This window comes from Bos taurus, chromosome 10 (assembly GCF_002263795.3).
Source record: "Bos taurus isolate L1 Dominette 01449 registration number 42190680 breed Hereford chromosome 10, ARS-UCD2.0, whole genome shotgun sequence".
NCBI classification, from domain to species: Eukaryota; Metazoa; Chordata; class Mammalia; order Artiodactyla; family Bovidae; genus Bos; species Bos taurus.
In genome coordinates, this window is record NC_037337.1 from 81,024,818 (window position 1) to 81,047,354 (window position 22,537).

Sequence of the window (22,537 nt, forward strand, 5' to 3'; positions counted from 1 at the left end):
ATCCGCTAGGCAGTGGGCCCCCGCTAGTAGGGTTGAGCATTGTGCAGTGGCCTTCCCATAAGTATAGCTCAGAATCCCCAGATGCCTTCTCTGGGATTGATTGTGCTTAGTATGTTCGAACTATTTTTAGAAAGTCAGATATGGGAAAGATGTTTTTAAAAGCATCAAAGTAGCCACCCCTCAGGAGTCCATAGCCTCTCTCTGTACCCCATGGCAGCCCCTTGGCCCACAGCACCTGGAGCTGTTGAGATGCTGTCCTGTGCTTGCTTTCCTCAGACCCTTGTCCTTCGTGTCTTGGCAGGATTTCCAATGAAAACTACATTCCTCACGGGCTGAAGGTGGTGCAGCGCCACACTCAGGGCGGGCTGCGCTCCCTCATGCAGCTGGAGAGCCGCTGGCGGCAGCACTTCCTGGACTCCATGCAGCCCCGGCACCTGCCCCAGCAGTGGTCGGTGGACCACAACCATCAGAAGCTGCTCCGGAAATACGGGGAGGACCTTCCCATCAAGCTGTCGTGATCGCCGCCTCCCTTCCGGGTTAGGACGCCTGGGAAGCTGGAGCCGGGGGGTGCCAAGTCACCTCTTCCTGTTTTAATGTCATTGTCAGATTCTGGTGACACACTCACAATACTAACCCGTCGTGATCATCCCAGGATGCTTCTGGTGGAGCAAGGCTGTTGCTTTCAGGGGTGCTCCTGGTTTTGAATTTCAGCTGGGCAGAGTGAGAATTCTCTATTCCACCCTTTTCTGGACAAACGGGAACCTTGGCCTTCATATTTTTCCCCTCTCCCTATAATGCTTTCCCTGTACAGGCGACACATGAAGGATTCTTCCTGAAGTGTCTTGTCAAGACTCTCAAGTTTTTAATATTTTTTTCTTCCCTGTCCAGCATGTTGGTTTATCTCAAACAGGAGCTGTCAAGTATTTCAATCCCATCTGGTTAGGAGGGAGAAAAAAATAAAACGTTCTTCTAGAGGTTGGAGAGGTAGAAGGGGGTTGGATTCATACTCCCAGCTCAGCCTCATGATTAGAAGTTCTTTGGCTTGATGCTGTGCTGGAGCTCACCTGGATGGGGATCTGGCCCAGCTGGGCTGCTTGGGTTTAATACACATCCTTGAAAATGCTCCCCTTTACTTGTTCAGGGCCAAGGCAGCAGCTTCCTGCCACGTGTTTTCACCCTAGCCCTGGAGGGGATTCTTTTTGGAAAGAGGCCTGGGTGGGCCACAGAGAAGCACGAGCACCACCTCCCTAGAGAACTTGGATGATTTGCTCAGCTTTTGGCTGTTTGTTGCAATCCTGCCCAGAACGTCAGGGTTTTTAGCGTAATCCCTTTCTGAGAGGAAGATTATCTTTTCTCAGAATCAGTATCTGGTCCCTTCAGTGTTCTGTGTTCTATCAGATTTGCAATACTGACCTCTTTTAAGCTCTTTAATTCTCTCCCAGAGCCATTTGGTCAGGTTGCAGTGAGAGGATTTCTCCATCTCCCATCTTGCCTGGGACACTGGGATTAATTAATCCGTTTTGATGTTCAAAACGGTGGTGTTTCTCATCTTTCTAAATGTGAGGCCACCACTTTGAGCATGAAATCAACTTATTAGTGATTAGGATCTTTTTTTAAAGTATAAGGAAAACTTTCTTACCTTACAAGATTTTAACAAGCTTTAAAAAAATTTTTTATGGCCATAATTCAACAGGAACTCTGTTTTGGAGCTGTGCCTGAGTTGGTGATGGCTGCTCTAACATTGATAAGTAAAACAACTTCTAAGCACAAAGTTCATGAATTGTAAATGTAAAACTTTTTGCTTTATAACTTTGTAAAATCAGTGAATACTCTTGGGGAAGGAGATCTTTATCCTATAGGTCCCTGCTGTGTGGCAGCCCATGGTGTGTCCTAAGTCACTTAAGTCGTGTCCGACTCTGTGAGACCCTATGGACTGTATAGCCTGCCGGGTACCTCTGACCGTGGGATTCTCCAAGCAAGAATGCTAGAGTGAGTTGCCATTCCTTTCTCCAGGGGATCTTCCCCACCCAGGAATCGAACCCACATCTCTTATGTCTAACTTGCATTGGCATGCAGGTTCTTTACCACTAGCGCCACGTGGGAAGCCCATGGTATGTATGCACAGACTCCCCTATCCCATCCCACCCCACCCCACCCCGCCTCCCACCCCCACCCCTAGCTTTGACCCCTGGACAGCAGCCCACCACACATGCACATCTTGCATTTTTTTCCTCTTCCCTTCCCACTCGTCCTCAAATAGGTGTTTTTGGGGTCTAAATCAAAAACTCTTGAAAACAAATAGTACCAGCTGCTTTGGGGGCCCTGTGTTCAGCACACTAGGTTGTTATGGGGCTGTCACTTCACTGGAGCCCGCGGCAGAGGACCAAACTGATGGGTGGTCGTCGTAGTAGTCAAGCTTGCCACAAGGGGGCGCCTGTAGCTCTTGCTTTATAAGCATTCTTGAGAAATAAGTGGCTTTTATACCCGAACCTTGGACATAACTCACGACTTATGTTTCAGATTGTGTATATCTGGTTTTGAGTCATTTTGATAAGTTTTATAAGAAAAACCTCTTTCTCTTAAGAGAGTAGGGCACTCCCTTTCTCTTTCCCTGTATCCTCACACTTAGAGGTGAGAATCATGTCCTAAGAGGTCGTTTAAGGAGCTGTGGTTGCTGAGGGTAGAAGGAATGGGTTCTCCAGTAGAACTCCCTGCAGAGCTTAATATCACAGAGCCAGCAGCCAAGACAGAGGAAAAATCTGGACTATGGCACACGCAATCTCTGTCCTTTTTAGAACACACGCTGTTTAGATTTGAATCTTTTCGTGTTTTTAAATCAGCCTTGGACTTTAGCAGCCTGTCCCTAAGACTGACAATAGCTATCTCAAATGAGTCATTTTAGGGTAGGCATATTTTTAAATAATTTTTTCTTCTGATATAAAAGTCATGTGTATGCTTGTTAGAGATGAATCTAAAGAAAGAATGAAAATCCATCATCCCTCCGTGTAGAACAAACCTAATCTCTGCAGGTATGTTTATGAATTTCCTTTCAGTATTTAAAAATGCATATATTGTGTGTAGTATTTAAACAGGCTTGAGAGTCATATATATAGCTTAGTATCCTATTTTTCCTTCATTTAACCTGGTATCATAAGTAATTTCTTGTCTCTTTAAATCTTTGAAAGTAGATTTCCAGTAACTCTACCTTACTTTATTATCCATGCCCACACTGTTGAAATTTTTGGTTGCTTTGGATCCTTTGCTAATATCAATGATGTATGCAATGAACTTTTTTGTGTGTAAATCTTTGACTATAACTTGGCTAACTTATTTAGGTTAGAACCTTAGAAATTGGATTGCAAGGAGGGGGAGGCATGTTGCTGGAGTGAGTACAAATTGATATCCATTTTTAGGGGTTTCTGTGATGGGAATGTTTGCCTTTGACCCTTTCCCTCACGCCCTAGGGCATTCGCTGAGTTTCCTTCTCTGTGAGCAGCAGTGAGCAGACAGTGTCACAGCAAAGGCCCCTCTGATGTGCCTGAACATTACGATTGCAGCCTCAGAGTCTTTTTTCTGCTTCCCTTCTGCTCCCATCCTTCCTTGCCTCATTCCTCCTTGCAGCAGTGATTTTTGGAAATACTGTTTGTTTTAAAAGAAAATTGTAAAAAATATTAATTAAAAATAAAAAATTTTATTTTAAAATAAAGGTTATGGCCTTTTTTCCCCCCCACGGATAAACAAGCAATTACTGATTTGCCATCCTAAAGCGAACAAAGCATGATATTCAGGGATTTGTTTCCCTCTTAAGAGTGCAGCCATAAGTTACTTATTCTTATCCATGTCACAGACAGAGATCAGATGGCAAAATGTGTTCTGTTGAAATAAAGCCATTTTAATCCCTCATTTTAGACTCTCAGGAGCCCAGCAGACAGAAAGAGCTTTTGTTCAGCTTCCTATTCTAATGTTTGGGGCCCTAACATTTGACTATTATTTAAATTCTTTGTTATCTTACCTCTCTGAGTTTTTCATTCATTCATCTATTTTTTTCAATTCATTATGTCTCATCCTCTAAGAGGTACCATAGTTTCTCAGTTTACTAGTTTGCTAATTATTACGTATTTTAAAAGGATTCTTCTTTCTGGTCTCGTTTTTTCTGTTCTTTACTTGGTCATTTTTAGAGTACCTCATCCCTCAGGAATGCAGTTGAGAATCAGTTTTTCTTGGATGAGATAAACTGTAAGAGGGTGTAAGAATTATTCTTGTATTGTTTTTGTTTAGTCACTAAATCATGTCTGATGTTTTTACCACCCCCCATGGACTACAACCGGGGCTCCCTAGTATCGCTAGTGGTAAAGAGCCTGCCTCCCAGTGCAGGAGACTTAAGAGATGTAGGTTCGATCCCTTGGTTGGGAAGATCCCCTGGAGGAAGGCATGGCAACCCACTCCAATATTCTTACCAGAAGAATCCCATGGACAGAGGAATCTGGTAGGCCACGGTCCATAGATTTCCAAGGAGTTGGACACGACTGAAGCAACTTAGCGAGCACGCATGGACTGTAGCCGTCCAGGCTCCTCTGTCCATGGGATTTCCCAGGCAAGAATACTGGAGTGAAAAAAAAAAGAAAAAAAGAATACTGAAGTGTTGTGCCATTTCCTCCTCCAGGAGACGTTCTCCACCAAGGGATCGAACCTACATCTCCTGCACCGCCAGGCGGATTCTTCACCACTGAGCCACCAGGGAAGCCCCAGTTCTCATATAGTGGACTCTTGATTGGATAATGTAAAAATTATACATTTTTTGGAATCCTCAAAATACTTTTTTTGGAACCGACTTACTCTTTTTAGGTATTCCCCAAGTTGCCCCCTCATGCTGGAGCAAATACCTTCCGTCTGTCCCCAGTCCTGGGGCAGTTTTGCATCAGGTGATGGAGCTGGACTGACACGCAGCCAAATGATCATTCCACTTGTTCAAAAGTACCTGTTCCACCCACTCTACCAGGGAGATGCCTTTGCCTGTGGCACCACGGCCCTTACTTAACTAGCAACATGTTATTTGGGAAAGTGGGAAGTACATTAGACCATTATTTCCTCCTCACTAGCCTTGTCTGTGTCCAACTTGGTTGTTGGCACCCAGTCACCAAATGGGCAATCCTGTGGGATAAGCAGGAGCTGACTTCCTGTGCACAGGAAGAGGGAGTGTTGGAAGCCCTAGTCCACACTTCCTGGGTGTTCCCTCTTCTAAGGCAGTGGTACTTGCCTTAGAAGGTCACTGTCGGACTGAGTGGAGATAGTTAATCTCACATCCTCCAGACCGAACTCAAGGCGTTTGCCCTCCTTGCAACTTCCTTATTTGCTTTTAATTCTTGATTTTTTCTCTTTTGCCTGATGGGTAGCCTGTTGCCTTCCTGCCAGCATAAGCTTCAAGAACCGCTAAGTTTACAGTCAGCGTTATCAACGTGATGTGTGGTCCAGATATTCCTGAGTTGTTAGAGGCTACTTACACGCTACACCTGCTTCCCAAAGATCTCCCTTCTCAGGTTGCAACATGCTGGGGTAAAGTTGGGATTCTGACTGCTCAGACCACCAGGGTATCTATTAAGTCCTGGATGAGAATCCGAAATTTGAGCTTAGTGAGCTGGTAGGGGTGGAAAGAAATAGGAGACTGGGACATGGGCAGTTTTAAAGAATGTACATTTATTTGGTTGGTGGGGGAGGATGGGAGCATAGTCCATGGACTTACCTTTTTTTTAAAATATAAATTTATTTTAATTAGAGGCTAATTACTTTATAATATTGTATTGGTTTTGCCATACATCAACATGAATCCGCCACGGGTGTATACGTGTTCCCCATCCTGAACCCCCCTCCCACCTCCCTCCCCATACCATCCCTCTGGGTCATCCCAGTGCACCAGCCCCAAGCATCCTGTATTATGCATCGAACCTGGACTGGCGATTTGTTTCACATATGATATTATACGTTTCAATGCCATTCTCCCACCCTCACCCTCTCCTACAGAGTCCAAAAGACTGTTCTATACATCAGTGTCTCTTTTGCTGTCTCACGTACAGGGTTATCGTTACCATCTTTCTAAATTCCTTATATATGCGTTAGTATACTTTATTGGTGTTTTTCTTTCTGGCTTACTTCACTCTGTATAATAGGCTCCCGTTTCATCCACCTCATTAGAACGGATTCAAATGTATTCTTTTTTGGACTTACCTTTATATTTTGCTTCTTGTGGCTCAGCTGGTAAAGAATCCGCCTGCAATGTGGGAGACCTCGATTCGATCCCTGGGTTGGGAAGATCCCCTGGAGAAGGGAAAGGCTACCCACTCCAGTATTCCGGCCTGGAGAATTCCACGGACTGTGTAGTCCATGGGGTTGCAGAGAGTCAGACGCGACTGAGTGACTTTGACTTTACTTCAAACTCAATTGTATAGTGTATTGGAGGATCAAGAGGCCTTGGTGATAGTGTCTGGTTCTGGCCATCAGCTATGTGTCTTTGGACCAATCACTTAACTTTTTTGGATTCCTTTCTGTACCGATAAAACTAGGAGTTTGAATTAGCTGTGCCGTAAGGGGCCTACTAGCGTGGCATTCTGTAATACATCCCCCTGTTGTTTGATGTGGCGCTCTCCCGTGGGTGCTGTGTACCTTCTGCTTGGTTTCACATTCTCATCCCATCCCAGCCCCGGGAATGCAGCTGTGCATGAAGGGAAGCGGGGTGAGGAAGCCAGGATGCCACGCTGTGTCCTCTCAGCCTGCTGACTAGGGCCAAGCCTGCTCCCTCCATCCGGAGCTCCACCTGGGGTCAAAGTACTCCTCTCACCAGAGATGCACTGAGTGTGGCCTTAAGGAACTCACATTTCTATTCCGTTCACTATTTGACAGTAAAGAAGAGAAATCTTTATCTTCACCCACATTGCCAGTGCCGTAAGGCTTAATAAGAAATTGGCATGGAATAGAAATGAGGCATCTTTGCCAAGTGTTGTAAATGGGAGGATGTTGGGGAGGAAGAAAACAAGGTTTCTCATTTAAAGATCGGAGATGTTGAGGCTGTGCCATAGAGAGAGAATTGAATAGAACTGGGCACTTGGAAAGGAAAACGTTAAATCAGTAAGTTAATATTCTCTTTTTATGCTGTCAGGACTACCTAAGAAAATTTGAGGGGTCCACTGTGTTAACACATTGTTCTCCATCCATGCGTCCTAAGACAATTAACTGCCAGGGACACTTGAGAAGTCTCTAGGGCCTGCCTTTCTATAACCCTGACCCACCTGGGCCTTTGTCCTGCTTACCTTTCTGGCCACCAGCGAGACAGACACATGCAAAATGTAAAGATTGTATTTTATAAGCTACCAAGAGACATTTTGCCCTCTGTGTATCCATTCTCTGTGACCTGGCAAAAGATACATATTCCAGTCCATCATTGTGCTTCATTTCGGTCCCAAAGAGGTTATGGTGTATTGGCTTTGTGTTGCATAAATTTTGTACCAAGTATGCTAAACTTGAAGCTCTTTTCACAATAATCACTTCAATGTAGACATGAGTCCCCCTTTTTCTACCATATTGGGGTCATTTTGTTGTTGTTCTGGATCAACGAACAGATTGCCAAAAAGGAGGCTAACGTATATATCTCTCCCCTCTCCTAAAATGTAGACATCTTTTGTTTTATCTCCGGCTTCCCTGATAGCTCAGCTGGTAAAGAATCCACATGCAATGGGGGAGACCTGGGTTCGATCCCTGGGTTGGGAAGATCCCCTGGAGAAGGGATAGGCTACCCACTCCAGTGTTTAGGCCTGGAGAATTCCATGGACAGTCCGTGGGGTCGCAAAGAGTCGGACATGACTGAGCGACTTTCACTTCACTTTGTTACATCTCACAGCGCCAATTGGAGCCCCAGTCAGTTGGCTCAGTTCCTTTCCAATCAAGATCTGTATGTTTGGCCCTGGAGGTTTGGTCAGCCCGAGCTGTAGCCCATATGGCTTCCTCTGAGTTCTTGGATACAATGAGCAAGACTAAAGTTGGCTCCGAAACGGAACAGAAGATGACTTGGGGTTAGTTTTTCTTTTTTAAATGTTATACAAGTGCAGAGAGTTGGCTGCCATCCCCCCTCAAACCATCAGCAGAGCTTGACCTTGGCCAAGATTTTGCCTCATCCTCTCGGCATTTTAGCATCGAGTTGCGTTTCAGCCATGGAATGCTTAACCAAAAGCACATGCTGTCGCGGTAGCTTCCAAGGAGCAAGTTTTTGCAGAAAGTCCACATCATGTTGTTTTCTCAAAACAACTGTTTTCTCTGAACCACCAACCCAATAAACCCCCAAATGGTGATTCTTTGGTTTATTTGTACACAAGGGCTGAAATGTTTGCTGCTGTTAATAATACTTTATTGGAGTGTAATATAGTGAAAATGCAATAAAGCATACAAATCTTACAAGTACAGCTCGGTGAATTTTGACAAATGTGTGTGTGTGGGTATATATATATATATATATATATATACACACCTATGTCATTAGGGGACTTCCCTGGTGGCTTAGTGGTAAAAAATCCACATGTCAATGCAGGAGACATGGATTTGATCCCTAAGCCAAGGAGATCCCCTGGAGAAGGAAATGTCAACCCAGTCCAGTATTCCTGCCTAGGAAATCCCATGATCAGAGAGGAGCCTGGTGGGCTCTAGTCCCTGGGGTCAAACATAGCGACTAATTCATGTAATCATGAAGGGCTGGAGTTTGTGTATTACATGAAACATACATCCTGATGATGTACAGCTTGGGGTTGGGAGGGTGTACATTCAGGTGGCTGAGCAGATTAGTGTAACACAGCAAATCCAGGTCAAAATGTGATGACATTGGTGGTCTGAGTCCAGGCAGTCTGGAGGTTTTTTGTCACTCCCAGGGGAACTGGGTACAGCGAAGCTTCATGTTTGTTTTTAACAAGTTGCTTTTAAGAAGAAATATTACGTGCACGTAGGACAAAATTTGTTTTTAAACATATAATGAACAAGGACCTCCTCCCCAGTCCTTCCCTTCCTGACAGTAACCACTGTTAACTATGACTTGTGCATTGTGCATCCTTCAGAGGGGCAGAAATGGAATGCGAATGTGTGTGAGTTTGCTTTTAAGTCTTAGGTTTCTTTGCTAAATAAGAATGTCTCTGCCCTTCTCCTCATACTCTAAGCTCTAGTCTTCTAGGCTCTGGTCTAGGGCATTTGTATAGCAATCTGGATCCTGCAGCCTCAGTAGAACCAACCTATTTGTCTTACACTATACAAAGCTCATCCTCTGGATCTGTCATCTGGCCCAAAGTCCATGTTTCTCATAGGATCGGCCATGAGTTGTTAAGTGTCTAGGCTGGGTTTTTTTTACATTAGGCTTTCTACTTCTTTTAATATATATTTAAAAGTTTCTGTAATAAATTTTTTTAATGTCTTATTTCTTCAGCAGTAGCTCCTGCAACACACTTATCTACTTAGGTTTTGGGTTTGTTTTAACGTACTGTTTCACTGCAACTTAAAAGGAAACTGTAGATGGATCTCTAGGCAGCCCCCCTCACCCCATCCCCTCCCCCGTAACTGCCATGACCACCCAAATCGACATTTAAAATTCCAAAGTTACAAACATGAACCAGGATGATTATTCACCTTCAAAAGCCATCCTTTTTAAACATAGGGCTGACCTCAAATTTATTTTGAAAAGCCAACTCCTGTGGCAAGCAAAATTTGGTGTGATTTGTACACTAAGTTTCTCAAGAATGTAAATCTCATGCAGAGCAGAGGACTTATATTCAGCCTTGAAAAGTATTTTACACAATATAATGGGCTCCAGAGCCAGGGAAGGAAGAACCTCTCAGACCCACCCTCTCAGCAGGGGAGAAAACAAAGTCTGCACGGATGGCTTTCCTTGGCCACTACTCCTAGCCACTTCTAATTTTGTACCCCTCTGTGCCAGGTGGATGAGGAGTCGGATCATCTCCAGGTCAGAGCGTTCCAAAAGATGCACAGGTTTTTCCCATTCAAGTCCCATATGGTTTCCCCAGGGCCATTTTATCCTTGATGTCCTTTCACATTCTCTACTTTGTCTCGCTGTAATCCAATCCACCCCAGGCCCCTCCAGTCATCGTTAAGTGTATTCCCACGGGTCAGGGAGCTCTCTTGGAGCATCCCTTTAGAGCAGCTGTCCATTTGAGCAGCATCTGCTTTTCAACTAGCTTGAAGACAGAATGAAGGACATGGTCGAGTCTTTCCCAGTGGGAAGCGGATGACACCGGTAACCTTAGGGACTGCCATCAGGATGCTGCGCGTTGAGTGGCCCCCGCAACTCGCAAGCGAAGGTGGGTGATTCCCAGAAAGGGCAAGCGGGTCTTCAGCCCTGTGGCCCGTGCAGGGTCCTAAGGCTGGAACGGTTCCCTGAGCCTCTGGCTCCAGCCCTTTCTGGGCAGGGAAACAGAACGAGGCAAAATGCCTGGTGTGTTTTTAAATAGATTCGGCTCGCTGCAGCCAACAAGCCCGACAGCTCCGGGAGGTGAGTGACCCTTCCTGAGAGATTTCTGTTGCGCCATTCCTCGGCCTCCATCCCCACCCCTCCTGCTTCTCCCTTCTGACCTCACACCCCTTCTCTCTGGACAGTTTCTCTTCAGGCCCTTCTGGTTTTCGGATTTATTACGCTTTTGTTGGTTTTCGCTCTCTGCCTTTTCCTTCCCCGAGGCTGCTTTTCCTCACGCCCTGTATCTTCTCATCTCTCCCAAGAGTGCATCTCCATCTGCGGCTCCTTGTCTGTCTCCGCGTCTCAGTCATCCTCCTGGCCTCACCCGGGCTTTACTGACCCTGGAAAGAAAGAAGGGAGGCTTGGAGGAACCTACCTTGAGCAACCCCACGTGGTGGGGCAGGTAGCAGCCTTCGTCTTGGGAAACGTCTAAGCTGCCCTTAGCCGCGGCAGCTGTTGCTGGGCAGAGTGGCAGTGCAGTAGGCAAGCCGGAGGAGGAGGAGATGGACAGGAGGGGTGGACGGCCCAGCACCCACTGAAGGGGACAGTCGGAAGAGGAGGTGAAGAGGAAGGCCGGGTGGATGCCATGAGGAGGAGCTGGGTCGCGCGGCTGAGAAACCAGGGACGTGGGACCACAGCCCAGCTCTGCCCAGCAGAGGCGGGCAGCGTGGGGAGAAGGAGGCGCCTTAGAAACCCTTTCTCACCACTCATCTCTGGCCCTTTTGTTCTTTTTCTTTCATGTTTCTGTCTTCATGTTGTATTAGCAGCAGAAAACACACCACAAAAGGCGATCTGTCTTTGAAAGGGAATAGCCAGATCTGGTGGATTGAAGGCTGGATGCACTTCCCTCTCTGCCGAATTCGTAGGTCCCTCTGCCTCTGTCTGGCTGCTGGAGTCATCAGGGCTTGCCCTTGAATGGAGGTTCTGTACCAGCTCTGACAGCACAGCCGGAGAGCCACTAGCAAGGGCAGCCGGAAGCACTGTGCGTCCGCAGACCCTCTTCAGGCGCCGGGGGAGCTGGGCTGTTGGCCAGCGAGGGCTTGGGCTTAGGGGCAGCTTCCAGAGGCTGACGCCAGCCCCACCAGGGGCTCCTCCTCCCCAGCTAGGAGCTGAGCTGCAGAGGGGCCCGCGGTAGAAGAAAGAGAAAGGAAAACACTCTTGCTTTAAAAAAGTTTTACACTGAAGAGGTGATGAGTGCATGTGGCAAAACATCCCAAAGCTATAAAACAATGAATATACAGTGAAATCTCCCACTCCTGTTCACCTCAAGGTCCCCTCCTCAGAGGTATCCCTGGATGTAACAATCTCTTGCACATTCTTCCAATATCTCCTTTTTAGGTCTCTATATCCTGGAAATTTTCAGATTCTTCAGGCAATGGACCATCTGCAATTGTTTGGATGCGTATGTATATATGTAATGTGTGCCAGGGGACCCAGTGATAATGAAGAAAATTGCATCTCAGTTCATTGCCAATAATTCTTGCTGGGGCACAGAATGGTTTTAAAAAATTAAAATAAGTAAACAGAACAATAAGATGCTACCACTAGAAAGGACCTGCTGAGTCTTATTGTACCAAACCCCTCATTTTAAACATGAGAAAGAAGTTCGGATAAGTGACTTTTCCAGGGTCACCAAGCTGGCTTATGGCATAACCAGGACTAAAACCCCAGCTTGTCGCCTCCTAATCATTCCAAGTGCCCAAGAACATACCAGATGCTCTGTCTGTAGGTAAGGGCCTTCGGAAAGATAAGTGATGAAATGGAAAGAAAGGCAAATGTTGGACATGGGTTTAGAAACTTCCTTTGGACACAAATATAGTGAAAGAAATCAGTAATTCCAGGAAAGATCTGAAGTTGAAGACCTGAAAAATAGCATGTGCGTGCACACACACACACGCAGAGGCATTGGCAGCAGACGGAAGATGAACACCTATAAAGTCTATTGTCTGTCTCTCCTGCCAAGCCCAGCAGAGACTGTGAGAAGCGGCATGACCCTCTGCTGAAGAATCTACACCTCTTGGATCCACTGTCGCTGGGCTGGAGGCAGAGGCAGGCATTTTTGGTTGGGCAAGAGGCACAAATCACTTCGGACTAGAGTAAGAGGACAATCTGTGCAGGAACCTGGGGTCAGGGATGCCAAGTGAGAAAGGAAGCTGGACCTGGCCAGGCCATTGTGGAGCCCTGCCTCCACTGGCTCCGTGAGTACTGGCAGCCCCAGCGGTTTATACCACCTACCAGGCCGAAACACCCTACGATTTATGTACTGACAAAATAGCATCATAAGTTTAAAAAATTCTCTCTGCTTTGACATCAGCTGCAGACACTGTGAACAATTTCAGTGTCCAAGCCAGATTGATGGGCCCTTTGTTGGCTTCAGAGGGTGGCTCCAGTGAGCGGGGACATGTATGACTGTAAACATTGGCTGTAAAAACCCTCAATTGCTTTGAAATGGTAAATCTGCAGGCAATGTGGATCTGATGTCATATGCCTCCTGCATTAACAGCTTTTTCTTCCTGTTCAATTATTTTGGCTGGTAAGGGAGTGGAAATTACACTTCAAAATATATCGACGGGTATTTTCAGCCTGCTGAAAGCTTCAAAATGTATACCAATCCTGGGAACATTCCCTTAATTTCCACTTCCTAGTTCTCAAGGAAAATGGAGGTTTCAATTATAGGCACCATTGCTGCTGCTGCTGCTAAGTCGCCTCAGTCGTGTCTGACTCTGTGCGACCCCATAGATGGCAGCCTACCAGGCTCCCCTGTCCCTGGGATTCTCCAGACAAGAAGACTGGAGTGGGTTGCCATTTCCTTCTCCAATGCATGAAAGTGAAAAGTGAAAGTGAAGGTGCTCAGTCGTGTCTGACTCCGTGCGACCCCATAGACAGCAGCCCACCAGGCTCCTCCGTCCATGGGATTTTCCAGGCAAGAGTACTGGAGTGGGGTGCCATTGCCTTCTCCGACAGGCACCATTAGATGGAAGGAAATGCAGGACTAAGGCCTCTTTTCAATTCAGATGCTCTCTGGTCTTATCACTGACCTGTTTATGAGGCAAATTTTGTTCCAGACCTAGGTGGAAAGGTCTGTCCTAACATGTACCAAATGATGAAGTCCTTGACAAAAAGATGAGTATTACTAAGAACTTGGGTCCAGGGCCTTGAAACAGGGCATCTGACAGGGGAAAAAGCTAATTCTGTCTCTTTGTCTTCACACGAGGAATCCAGAGGTCCTGATTTCTGGTGCACATGCCATCTCCCCCGTTCCTAGGTGCTGGGTACAGGTAGCCTCCCAGCTGTTTCTGCCCCAGTTGTGTTATGGTTTTCTCTGCTTAACTGACCTCTTCCACTCTTCTCCTGAGCACCAGACCTGGATTTAAAACTTCCTTTCTGGGTGGATCACAGAGAACTCAAGTTCAGTAGAACATGTCTCCTAAATCTGCTCCTCCTCCTGTGCTCTCTCTTTCAGTTAGTGGTTACCTTAAACCAAGCACTTGTCTCCTACCAAGAAATGGACGTGTTATCCTCAAATCGTCTCTCTCACCTCCGCCTCTAACTGGTCACCAAATCCTTTGAGTCTACCTTCCTTCTCTTCTGCTCCAGTGTTTCTGCCCTAGTCCAGCCCACAGCATTGCTTGCTCGGACTATTGCAATGTCATTGTGCCCCCCTGCCAGTGGTCTTCAGCCTCGTCACTAAAACTAATAACTGATCGTGTCATTCCCTATTAAAAATCTTGGGTAGTTCTTCATGGCTTTCCAGAATAAGTCCAAACTACTTACAACAGCACACAAGACGCCTGTTAACTGGCCCATCTATCTCTCTAACCTGGTGACCATCACCACCCCCTCCCCCATACACACCAAACGATCGACCACTATCTTCCCCACCTGCTTACCCTTTAAAAGACTCAGCTCTCAGATGACTTCTTCCATATGACGAAGGCGCCTTTGTGCTTGTATAGAGTCTATTATACCGCGTGGTGACCATTTGTGCCTATTGCCCTAATATCGGTGACTGGGCTCCTCAGGAGCTGGAATCAGCTTTTGCTCATGCTTGTATTCCTGGCACCTAGAAGGGCTTGGCGTGGTAGGTATTCAAGAAGAAAGGGAAGGGACTTCCCTGGTGATGCAAGTGGCTAAAAAGACTCCACATTCCCAATGCAGGAGGCCTGGGTTTGATTCCCGGTGGGGAAACTAGAGCCCACATGTTGCAACTAAGAATCTGCGTGCCACAACTAAAGCCCTGGCACAGCCAAACAAATAAATACCATTTTTAAATTGGAAAAAAAAAAAAGAAAGAAAGAAAGGCTGGAAATACCACCCTAATGGGAAAACAGGCATTGGCTTACTATTAGAATGGTCTCGGTGACATTTTAGGACAGAATGAGGAGTAGCAGCAGATTGCCACCCTAGATATTCATTCATTCATTCACTCATCGCACAGACACTTAGTGAGCGCTGCCACAATGCCCAACGCTGTGCTAGACACTGGAGATACACAAAAGAAGACTGCCAGGCCCTGCTCAGAGGAGTGCTCATTCAAAGGCAAGACAGAGGCATGTAACAGGCAGTGGCCTGACATTTGGGGCCATCTGGTCCTCTCTGAGGACCTGTGCTGCTCAGATCCTCAGAGGCTGAGGAGGAGGGGACAGGGCAAAGGAGACAGGCAGTGAGATGGGGAGGTCAAGGAGGGCTTGCAAAGGGCTTTGCCTCCGGGACCAATCCTGCTGACTAGCTGGCTTTATTTATGCACTTCTCCTTTGAAGGAATTCCTTGCTGTTAAGAAAAAGCATTTGACACATTTCTAATTAGCCCTCAGACTCTGCAGTCCTATTATTCCCAAATGTAGCAGCTGGGTCATCTCATGATCAGTAATAATGTTTGTAGTTCCTGCAGTTTGTCACCAAAATCAAGGTCATTCCTCCCCTGACTTCTGGTGGGACCATAGAGGATTTTCTCACCCTATCATCTGGGGCAGCGGGGCTTAGTGCCTGGCCTTGCGGTTGGGGGGCAGACAGCTGCTGCTGCGGAAGTCCTGTGAGGAAGCCTGGGTTACTCACTACACCAGCCCACACTGACCCAGGTGGGTCATGCCCTTTCTCTGGGCTCTAGTCCTGCACCGTCTCTCAGGCCCTCGCTTTAACAGAGAAGCGCCGAGTACCCTCCTCCCCATCTTCTTCCCCTTTTCTTCCACCAACAAATACTCAACAAGTATGCATGGTACACCAACAACTGGGGGGACAGGTGAACAAAACATACAAGAACCCCTGCCCTCAGGGAGCTTACACTCCAGGGGCAGAAACTGATATAAAAAGCCATGTTCTCAGTCAAATAGAATGTACTGTGTGCTCAGTCATGTCCAACTCTTTGCGATCCCATGGACTGAAGCCCACCAGGCTCCCCTGTCCATGGAATTCTCCAGGCAAGAATATTGGAGTGGGTTGCCATTTCCTTCTCCAGTCAAATAGAATGATCACCGATAAAGAACTCTTCGAGAACTTCCTTGGTGGTCCAGTGGTTGAGAGTCCATCTGTCAAAGCAGGGGACACGGGTTGGATCCCTGGTCTGGGAAGATTCTACATTCGGCAGAGCATCTAGCATCTGCAGAGCATCTGGGCTCATGGGCTGCAACTATTGAAGCCGGCACACCTAGAGCCCATGCTCCGCAACAAGAGGGGCCACCGCAATGAGAAGCCCACGCACCGAAACTCGAGAGTGGCCCCGCTCCCTGCAACTGAGAAAGCCCATGTGAAGCAGGGACGACCCCATGCAGCCCAAACTAAAAAAATAAAAATAATTAAAAAAAAACACTTCTCATTCCTTCAAAGAGCCAGGTCCCCTCCTTGACGTATAATGGCTTGTAGAAACCTAACTTATAAATAACCTTTCCTCAGACAAGCTGGTATGTTAAGTGGGGACAGCAGGCAGTGGGTAGCGTCTGTGCCACCTGATGGCTGGGTGACCTCTGCCGGCCTCAGTCTCTCCATCTGTGAGATGGAGAGTGTCAAGCCTTCCTCACAGGGTCATCGAGAGCATTCTGAGATCCGGTTATCGGCACAGTGCCTGTTTCACGGTAACATGCCTTCTGTTCACCATCTCTGCCTCCTCTTTCCTGCTTACAGCAGACATGGGAGTCTAGTCAGTCCCCTGATTAACCCACCTCCTGGGCCCCTGCTGCAGCTGCAGGCAGGGCAAGAGGCTTCGGAGGTGACCCAGCATCTCTAGGGTAATGGCGGTGCTGGCAAGAATGGACACCTGCAGAAGCTGGGGCCCCACGCTGCCTCTCCCCTCTCCTCCGTCCAGCCCGCTGAGCAGAGGGCCTGGAAGAGAGCCACATACCTGTGGGGCAGGACAGTCATCCTTGTCGGGCCTTGAAGAGGCCTACCTGGGATCTGTTCTTTGCAGCCCCGGTGAGCAGTCCCCTGCATGTGCCTGGCAGGCCCTTCCAGAGTCCCCTCACCCCGGCAGCCAGCAGCAGGGCCTGTGAGGATGGGATTTCAGAGGACCAGTGGTTCCCAACCACTGGGTGTTACTTGGTTCATCTCATCTGACCCTTCCCAACAATGCTACAAGTTAAGGGGTGTCACTGCCCCATTTTCTAGTTGAGGAAACCATGGCTAAGAGAGGGAGTAAGAATTTGCCCAAACCACTCTCACATGTGACAGCACCAGCGCTTGAATTCACGTTGTTGAACTCCAGAGCTAGGGCCTCACACTGACCTATATCCTTTCTGCCCTCTGTTACCGCCCCCCCCCCTCAAATCCATGCATCAAATTCACAGGGGCAGACAGTTCCCTGGGACCTCTTGGAATGCCAGGAGCATGCAGCACTTTGCCCAGCTTACATGGGCTTCAGCACTTTTAAAGAGAAGGGGACAGTGTCCAAGAGGGATGTCACAAGAAAAACAATGCCCAAGGAACTGCAAGTCCGAAATGGCACAGCTGGAGTCCAGAATGGATGACCTGGAGGTCATCTCTCTACATCCCTTCTTTTCCAGAAAAGAAAATGGAGGCCCAGAGCACGAAGTGAGGTCCCTGCACACAGGACTTCTGACCACCCTGCAAACTCCCCAGTGGCCTCAGAAGCCAGGCACTGGTGCCCAGACACTGGTATAGAAAATGGGACTGAACCCAGCCCCTCTGCCCACCTGTTGTGTGACTCTCTGCAACTGAGAGCTTCCCTGAGCCACCTGCAGTTTTCAGGGGCTTTAGAGATAATGTGTGTGAGATCCCGGCCCGGCAGCTGGCACCTGCTAGGAACTCAGCGAACTGTAGCTATTATTATCACCGTTGTTGGTTTCGAAGTTCACTGATGTTAGGCACCACTAAGTCTCTTAGGTGTTGCTTTTCTTCTATGGTTCTGTGGAGTCATTCCTAGCTAGGCCCAGAGAGGGAACGATGTTCCCAGTCATCTCTGAACACTGAAATCCATCTCAGGGAGGGCTGAGCCTCAGCTCTGTGTCTATTTGGGATTAGAATCTGGAAGAATGACCATGCACTGTAGCCACGGTGGCAGCTGCGAGTTCCCAACTCTTCCAGTGTGCCTGTGACTAATGACTCATCACTCAACCTCTGTCTATATCAAATTTCTGGGGGTCAAATGAGCATGAAATCACTTGCCCCCACCCTCCACCCCCAAGGGAAGTTTCTTGTGCTTATTTTTAAAGAGGGGCTGCCTGTGAAGTCTAACACCCCCCAGAGAGGCTACACTCCTATGGTGTTTTGGTTTTTTTTTTTTTTTCTTTTTTTGATGAGGATTGAGTGGGGACCAACCTAGACAGCATATTAAAAGCAGAGACATTACTTTGCCAACAAAGGTCCGTCTAGTCAAGGCTATGATTTTTCCAGTAGTCATGTATGGATGTGAGAGTTGGACTATAAAGAAAGCTGAGCACCGAAGAATTGATGCTTTTGAACTATGGTGCTGGAGAAGACTCTTAGAGTCTCTTGGACTGCAAGGAGATCCAATCATCCATCCTAAAGGAAATCAGTCCTGAATATTCATTGGAAGGACTGATGTTGAAGCTGAAACTCCAGTACTTTGGCCACCTGATGCGAAGAGCTGACTCATTTGAAAAGACCCTGATGCTGGGAAAGATTGAAGGCAGGAGGAGAAGGGGACAACAGAGGATGAGATGGTTGGATGGTATCACCAATTCAATTGGGCATGAGTTTGAGTAAGCTCTGGGAGGTTGGTGATGGACAGGGAGGCCTGGCGTGCTGCAGTCCATGGGGTCACAAAGAGTCAAACATGACTGAGCAACTGAACTGAACTGAATGGGGAAGTTTGTCTTCGGGACAGAATTACCAGGCAGTGATAATTTGGGGCAGATGTATGGCATCCTCCCCACTGAGCCCTGGGGAATAAGGGGTGAGACTTGCAGAAATCCTGACAAATCCCAGATCCTCCTTCCCTTCCTCTCATGGAGCCCTCCTTCTGGAGCCATCAGAAACCCATCAGCCTGATTTCAGTTTGGCCTGATCCAGCTTCATCCCCCATGCTGAAGGGTGCTGATGGGATGTCTTTGGATTCCACATCCTCTCACCCGGTTCTTCATGACCGAAGGCAACTAGACATGCAAAGACCAGGCTGATGGAGGGAGCAGCCTATAGCAACAGAAGGCCATTCTCTGAGTCTTCCCATCTGGCTGACCTGAGAGCCTGGACGGAGGTGGGGACACCAGGATGGCAGTTCCCTAACATTTTCTCATTGTCTGGAGATGCCTGTGGGGCCTGATTGCTAAGGAGCAAGGTCTCCCTGGCTTCCCAGAGAGAACATGACCCCTGGATCTGCCCCATGATTCCTGCAGAAACCAGAGAGTGGCTGGATAGCGGTTTTCTTGGTCTGTGGAAATGAATCCTGGTCCCTGTTGCAGTCTAATTAAACTCTCCAGGCAGGGCAGACGGGGGACAGTAAGGCTGGCAGGTATCCCCCCACCTTCTCCTACTGCTCCTGTTACCATCTCCTCCTGCCTCAGATTCCCTGCTACTCTTACAGAGCTCTTGGTGAGATCCTTTTTTGTCCATGACCCTTCTTAGGGTCACATTCTTGGTAGGGTCATTTTTGGATTTGTCCTCATGGTGAGACTTCAGAGTGAGGAAAGGATATTGCAGTTATAATGATGACTTTTCTGCAGCCAGAAAACCTACTCAGGTTTTCTTCCTTCAATTTACTTCACTCCAATGGAAATGTATGGAGCATCTACTACATGCACATTTCAGTCCTGCTGCTGGAGAAACAGGGAAGGAGGGGTGCTGATGGAGGTGGTAGGATAAAGCATGAGCTGTGACCATACCATCTGCCAGCTTCATTTAGAGGCCAGGACCTGAGGTGGTCTTTCAGACCAGCCAGTGTCCAGGAGCACCAGCAGGACACAAACTCCTTGACAACCCTGCCTCTCACATGTAAGGGCCTCCTGGGTCCAGATTCCCTCAGCCTGCCAACCTCAACTCCCACCCTTTCCAGATCCTGGTGCCCAGCACCGCCAGGTACCTCTCTTCTTTGAAAACATCAAGCACTTTCATCCTCTGGACCTTTGCTCAGGCTGTTGATGGAGCTCACACCCTGCCCTGTCCTCCCCTTTCCTGCCTCTTAAGACTTTATTCGAAGAATTTATCCACTTTCTTTAAGAAGCCTTTCCTTAAGACTGCCTTGCGGTACAGTATTTCTTCCTCTGTGACCTCTGCTTGGTTAGTTAATTTAATATCTATTCCCTGAATGTCTGTTTCATGCCTGATCCTGGTCTCCTAGAACTTAGTCCACCTTGCTTTCTGCTCGGAAGTGACAGTAGTTCACATACAGCCGGGGCAGAATCTCACTGGTTTCTGTGTCCGTGTCTCTCAGCACCGTGTTTTGAACTTTGCTTTAAGTGTCAGACGGAGAGGTGGTTTCTAGACTGGGCTCTGCCACTAATTAGTCGTGTGGCCTCGGGCGAATCTTCCAGCCTCTCTGGCCTCCTCCCTTCTTCCTGATGAAACGGTGATGACGATACCCTGGAGTTGTCCAGCGGACAATGAGGCGGGGTGGAGGGAAGCGTCGTGAACGCTGGGAGCCCCAGGACAACGGATGAGGTGAGGTGGTTGTACCCACAATCTCCTTTCACTGGCTGTGAAGCCGCGTCTCTTCCCCTTCGCTCTCTTCGAATGTCAAGTGCACCGGTTTCCAATCCCTCCTCGGGGCGGGCCCTCTGGCGGCTCGGCATCCTAGGCTGCGGAGGATCCCGGTGCAAACTCCAGACTCTCCTCGCACCCAGCTGCCCCTTCCCAAGGACTCGCCGAACACACCTTAAACCCTGTCCAGAGCGCAGCCCCAGAACTGCAGCTCCGCGGCGCGGGCTCCGGCCGGGGTCGCGCATCTCCAGCCGGTGACTCAGGGCCGCTCGGTCCGGGAGTGGGTGGAGGTAGGCGGGACAGACCCGGGCCGCGCGGGGGCAGGCGCCGTGAGCTCGGTCGCGGAGCAGTTGGAGTCGAGACTGGCTCTGGCCCGTCGCCATTCCGCCGCGGGCGTCTGCCTCGCCGGGCCTTCCTCCTGCGCCGCTTCGCATTCGCTGCGCTCCTTTCCCCGGGCGCAGCGGCCCGGCAACCCGCCGGGGCTGGAGCGCTGGGCGGGCTCTGCGAGCGAATGAATGGGCGCCCGGGGGAGGCGCGCGCCTGGGGCTGAAAGGGCATTAGGACCGTGAGGATCGCTCCGCGCTCCTGTCTCTCCCTATCACCCCCCCACCCCCCACCTCTCTCCTTTTTCTGCTCTGCAGGACCGAGCAGCCCCGCGCGAGCGAAAACAAACAGCTGGGGCTGAGAGTGCCCCCGCCCCGGCCCCGAGAGCACGCCAGCCCGGGCCCCTACTCCGGGCGTCCGCCCGCCCACCATGAGGAAGATCCGCGCCAATGCCATCGCCATTCTGACCGTAGCCTGGATCCTGGGCACTTTCTACTACTTATGGCAGGACAACCGAGCCCACGCAGCATCCTCCGGCGGCCGGGGCGCAAAGAGGGCGGGCGGGAGGCCAGACCAGCTCCGAGAGGACCGCACCATCCCGCTCATTGTGAGTACGCGCTGCGCTCGGGGTGGGCGGCCGGGGAGCCGCGGCGCGCGTCCTAGCCCCGCGCGGCTGCAGAGGGCGCGGGGCCGGGCCGGGGGCTGCGTGCCCGCCGCGCTCCGCCGGCTTTGTATACGTTGGAGCATTCCTGTCCGTTGTTATGGCAACCTCTGTCGGGCTAGCGGGGCCAGGGCGCAAGGATGGAGGGAGGGTGACAGCGGGTGGGGGCTGGGAGAAAGTACTGCAAGTTTGGTGGGCCCGGCGTGCGCGCGCGACTGGGAACGTGGCGGCGCTCTCGGCACTGCGCCGCGGGGCCCGGGGAGCAGGGGCCGGGGGTTGGGGGTTAGGGGTTACCTCCGCCTCACCCGTCGGCGGAGGCAGCTGGCCCTTGCGCACCGCAAGCGGGCAGTGGGAACCGCACGCTGCTAAGCGCGTGGGTGGCCGTGCTCTCCCCCTAGTCTCTTGGGGGCAAAGGACATGGATTGGGGACGCTGGGTGAGGCACGGTCGCTAGGGGCTGTGCTGGACTTCGAGCCCCCTTCTCAGACCCGGTCAACTTGAACCTTGTCATGAGGACTCCCTATGACTACTCCCAGGGTTCTCTGGATCGGGGAAAGGTCTCGTCCTGAAGGCGTCCCTCGCCCCAACATCAGTCCATCACCACGGGTGAACTAGCAGTGTCTGCGGCCAGCCCCGCGACGTCAGTGCGAATGGCAGGGCATGGCTGGGGCGTCGATGGAGGTGCAGGGGTGCCCTCCCGCGCTAGGGGCCTGGACTGGGGCGTGCCTGTCACCGCCTCCTCCTGGGCCCCGGGTGACAGCAGTGTGTGGCAGGGGCACCTGTTGAGACGGGAGGTTCCGGGACCCGCGAGAGGCGCCCTCGGGCAGGACGCGTCCTTCGGATGGGGGCGGATGGTGGGCGAGACCCTTGGGCGACCCTCGGATCTGGGCGGAGGGGCGGGGCCGCCTGGGGGAGCGGAGTGTGGGGCTGAGGGTGGGGGAGTGCAGCAGCGTGGCCA

General features: G+C 49.6%; 2 protein-coding genes and 1 long non-coding RNA gene across 7 annotated transcripts in view; 2 read left to right on the forward strand and 1 right to left on the reverse strand.

Moving 5' to 3' along the window:
• The window catches only part of EXD2 (exonuclease 3'-5' domain containing 2), a 67,052-nt gene extending 52,260 nt beyond the window's left edge, over positions 1 to 14,792 (forward strand). For all 3 annotated transcript variants that reach the window (XM_059890905.1, XM_024998099.2, XM_002690983.6), the window contains one exon: positions 302 to 14,792. In XM_059890905.1, coding sequence (XP_059746888.1) covers positions 302 to 518 — 217 coding nt within the window. In that variant the 3' untranslated portion in view covers positions 519 to 14,792. The remainder of the gene's footprint in view (positions 1 to 301) is intronic.
• On the reverse strand, positions 10,657 to 21,474 carry LOC112448518 (uncharacterized). Of its 2 annotated transcripts, none has more exons than XR_009496238.1 (4): positions 21,388 to 21,474; positions 16,826 to 16,967; positions 11,197 to 11,606; positions 10,657 to 10,833 (listed from the first exon to the last, which is right to left on the reverse strand). It is a non-coding gene; the product is annotated as an uncharacterized lncRNA (long non-coding RNA). The 2 variants fall into 2 exon arrangements; XR_003036897.2 differs by having other exon boundaries at positions 14,383 to 16,967.
• The window catches only part of GALNT16 (polypeptide N-acetylgalactosaminyltransferase 16), a 102,661-nt gene continuing 100,592 nt past the window's right edge, over positions 20,469 to 22,537 (forward strand). Inside the window, exons 1-2 of one of the 2 annotated variants that reach the window (XM_015473233.3) lie at positions 20,469 to 20,556; positions 21,237 to 21,526. In XM_015473233.3, coding sequence (XP_015328719.1) covers positions 21,350 to 21,526 — 177 coding nt within the window. In that variant the 5' untranslated portion in view covers positions 20,469 to 20,556; positions 21,237 to 21,349. 2 annotated transcript variants of the gene reach the window in all.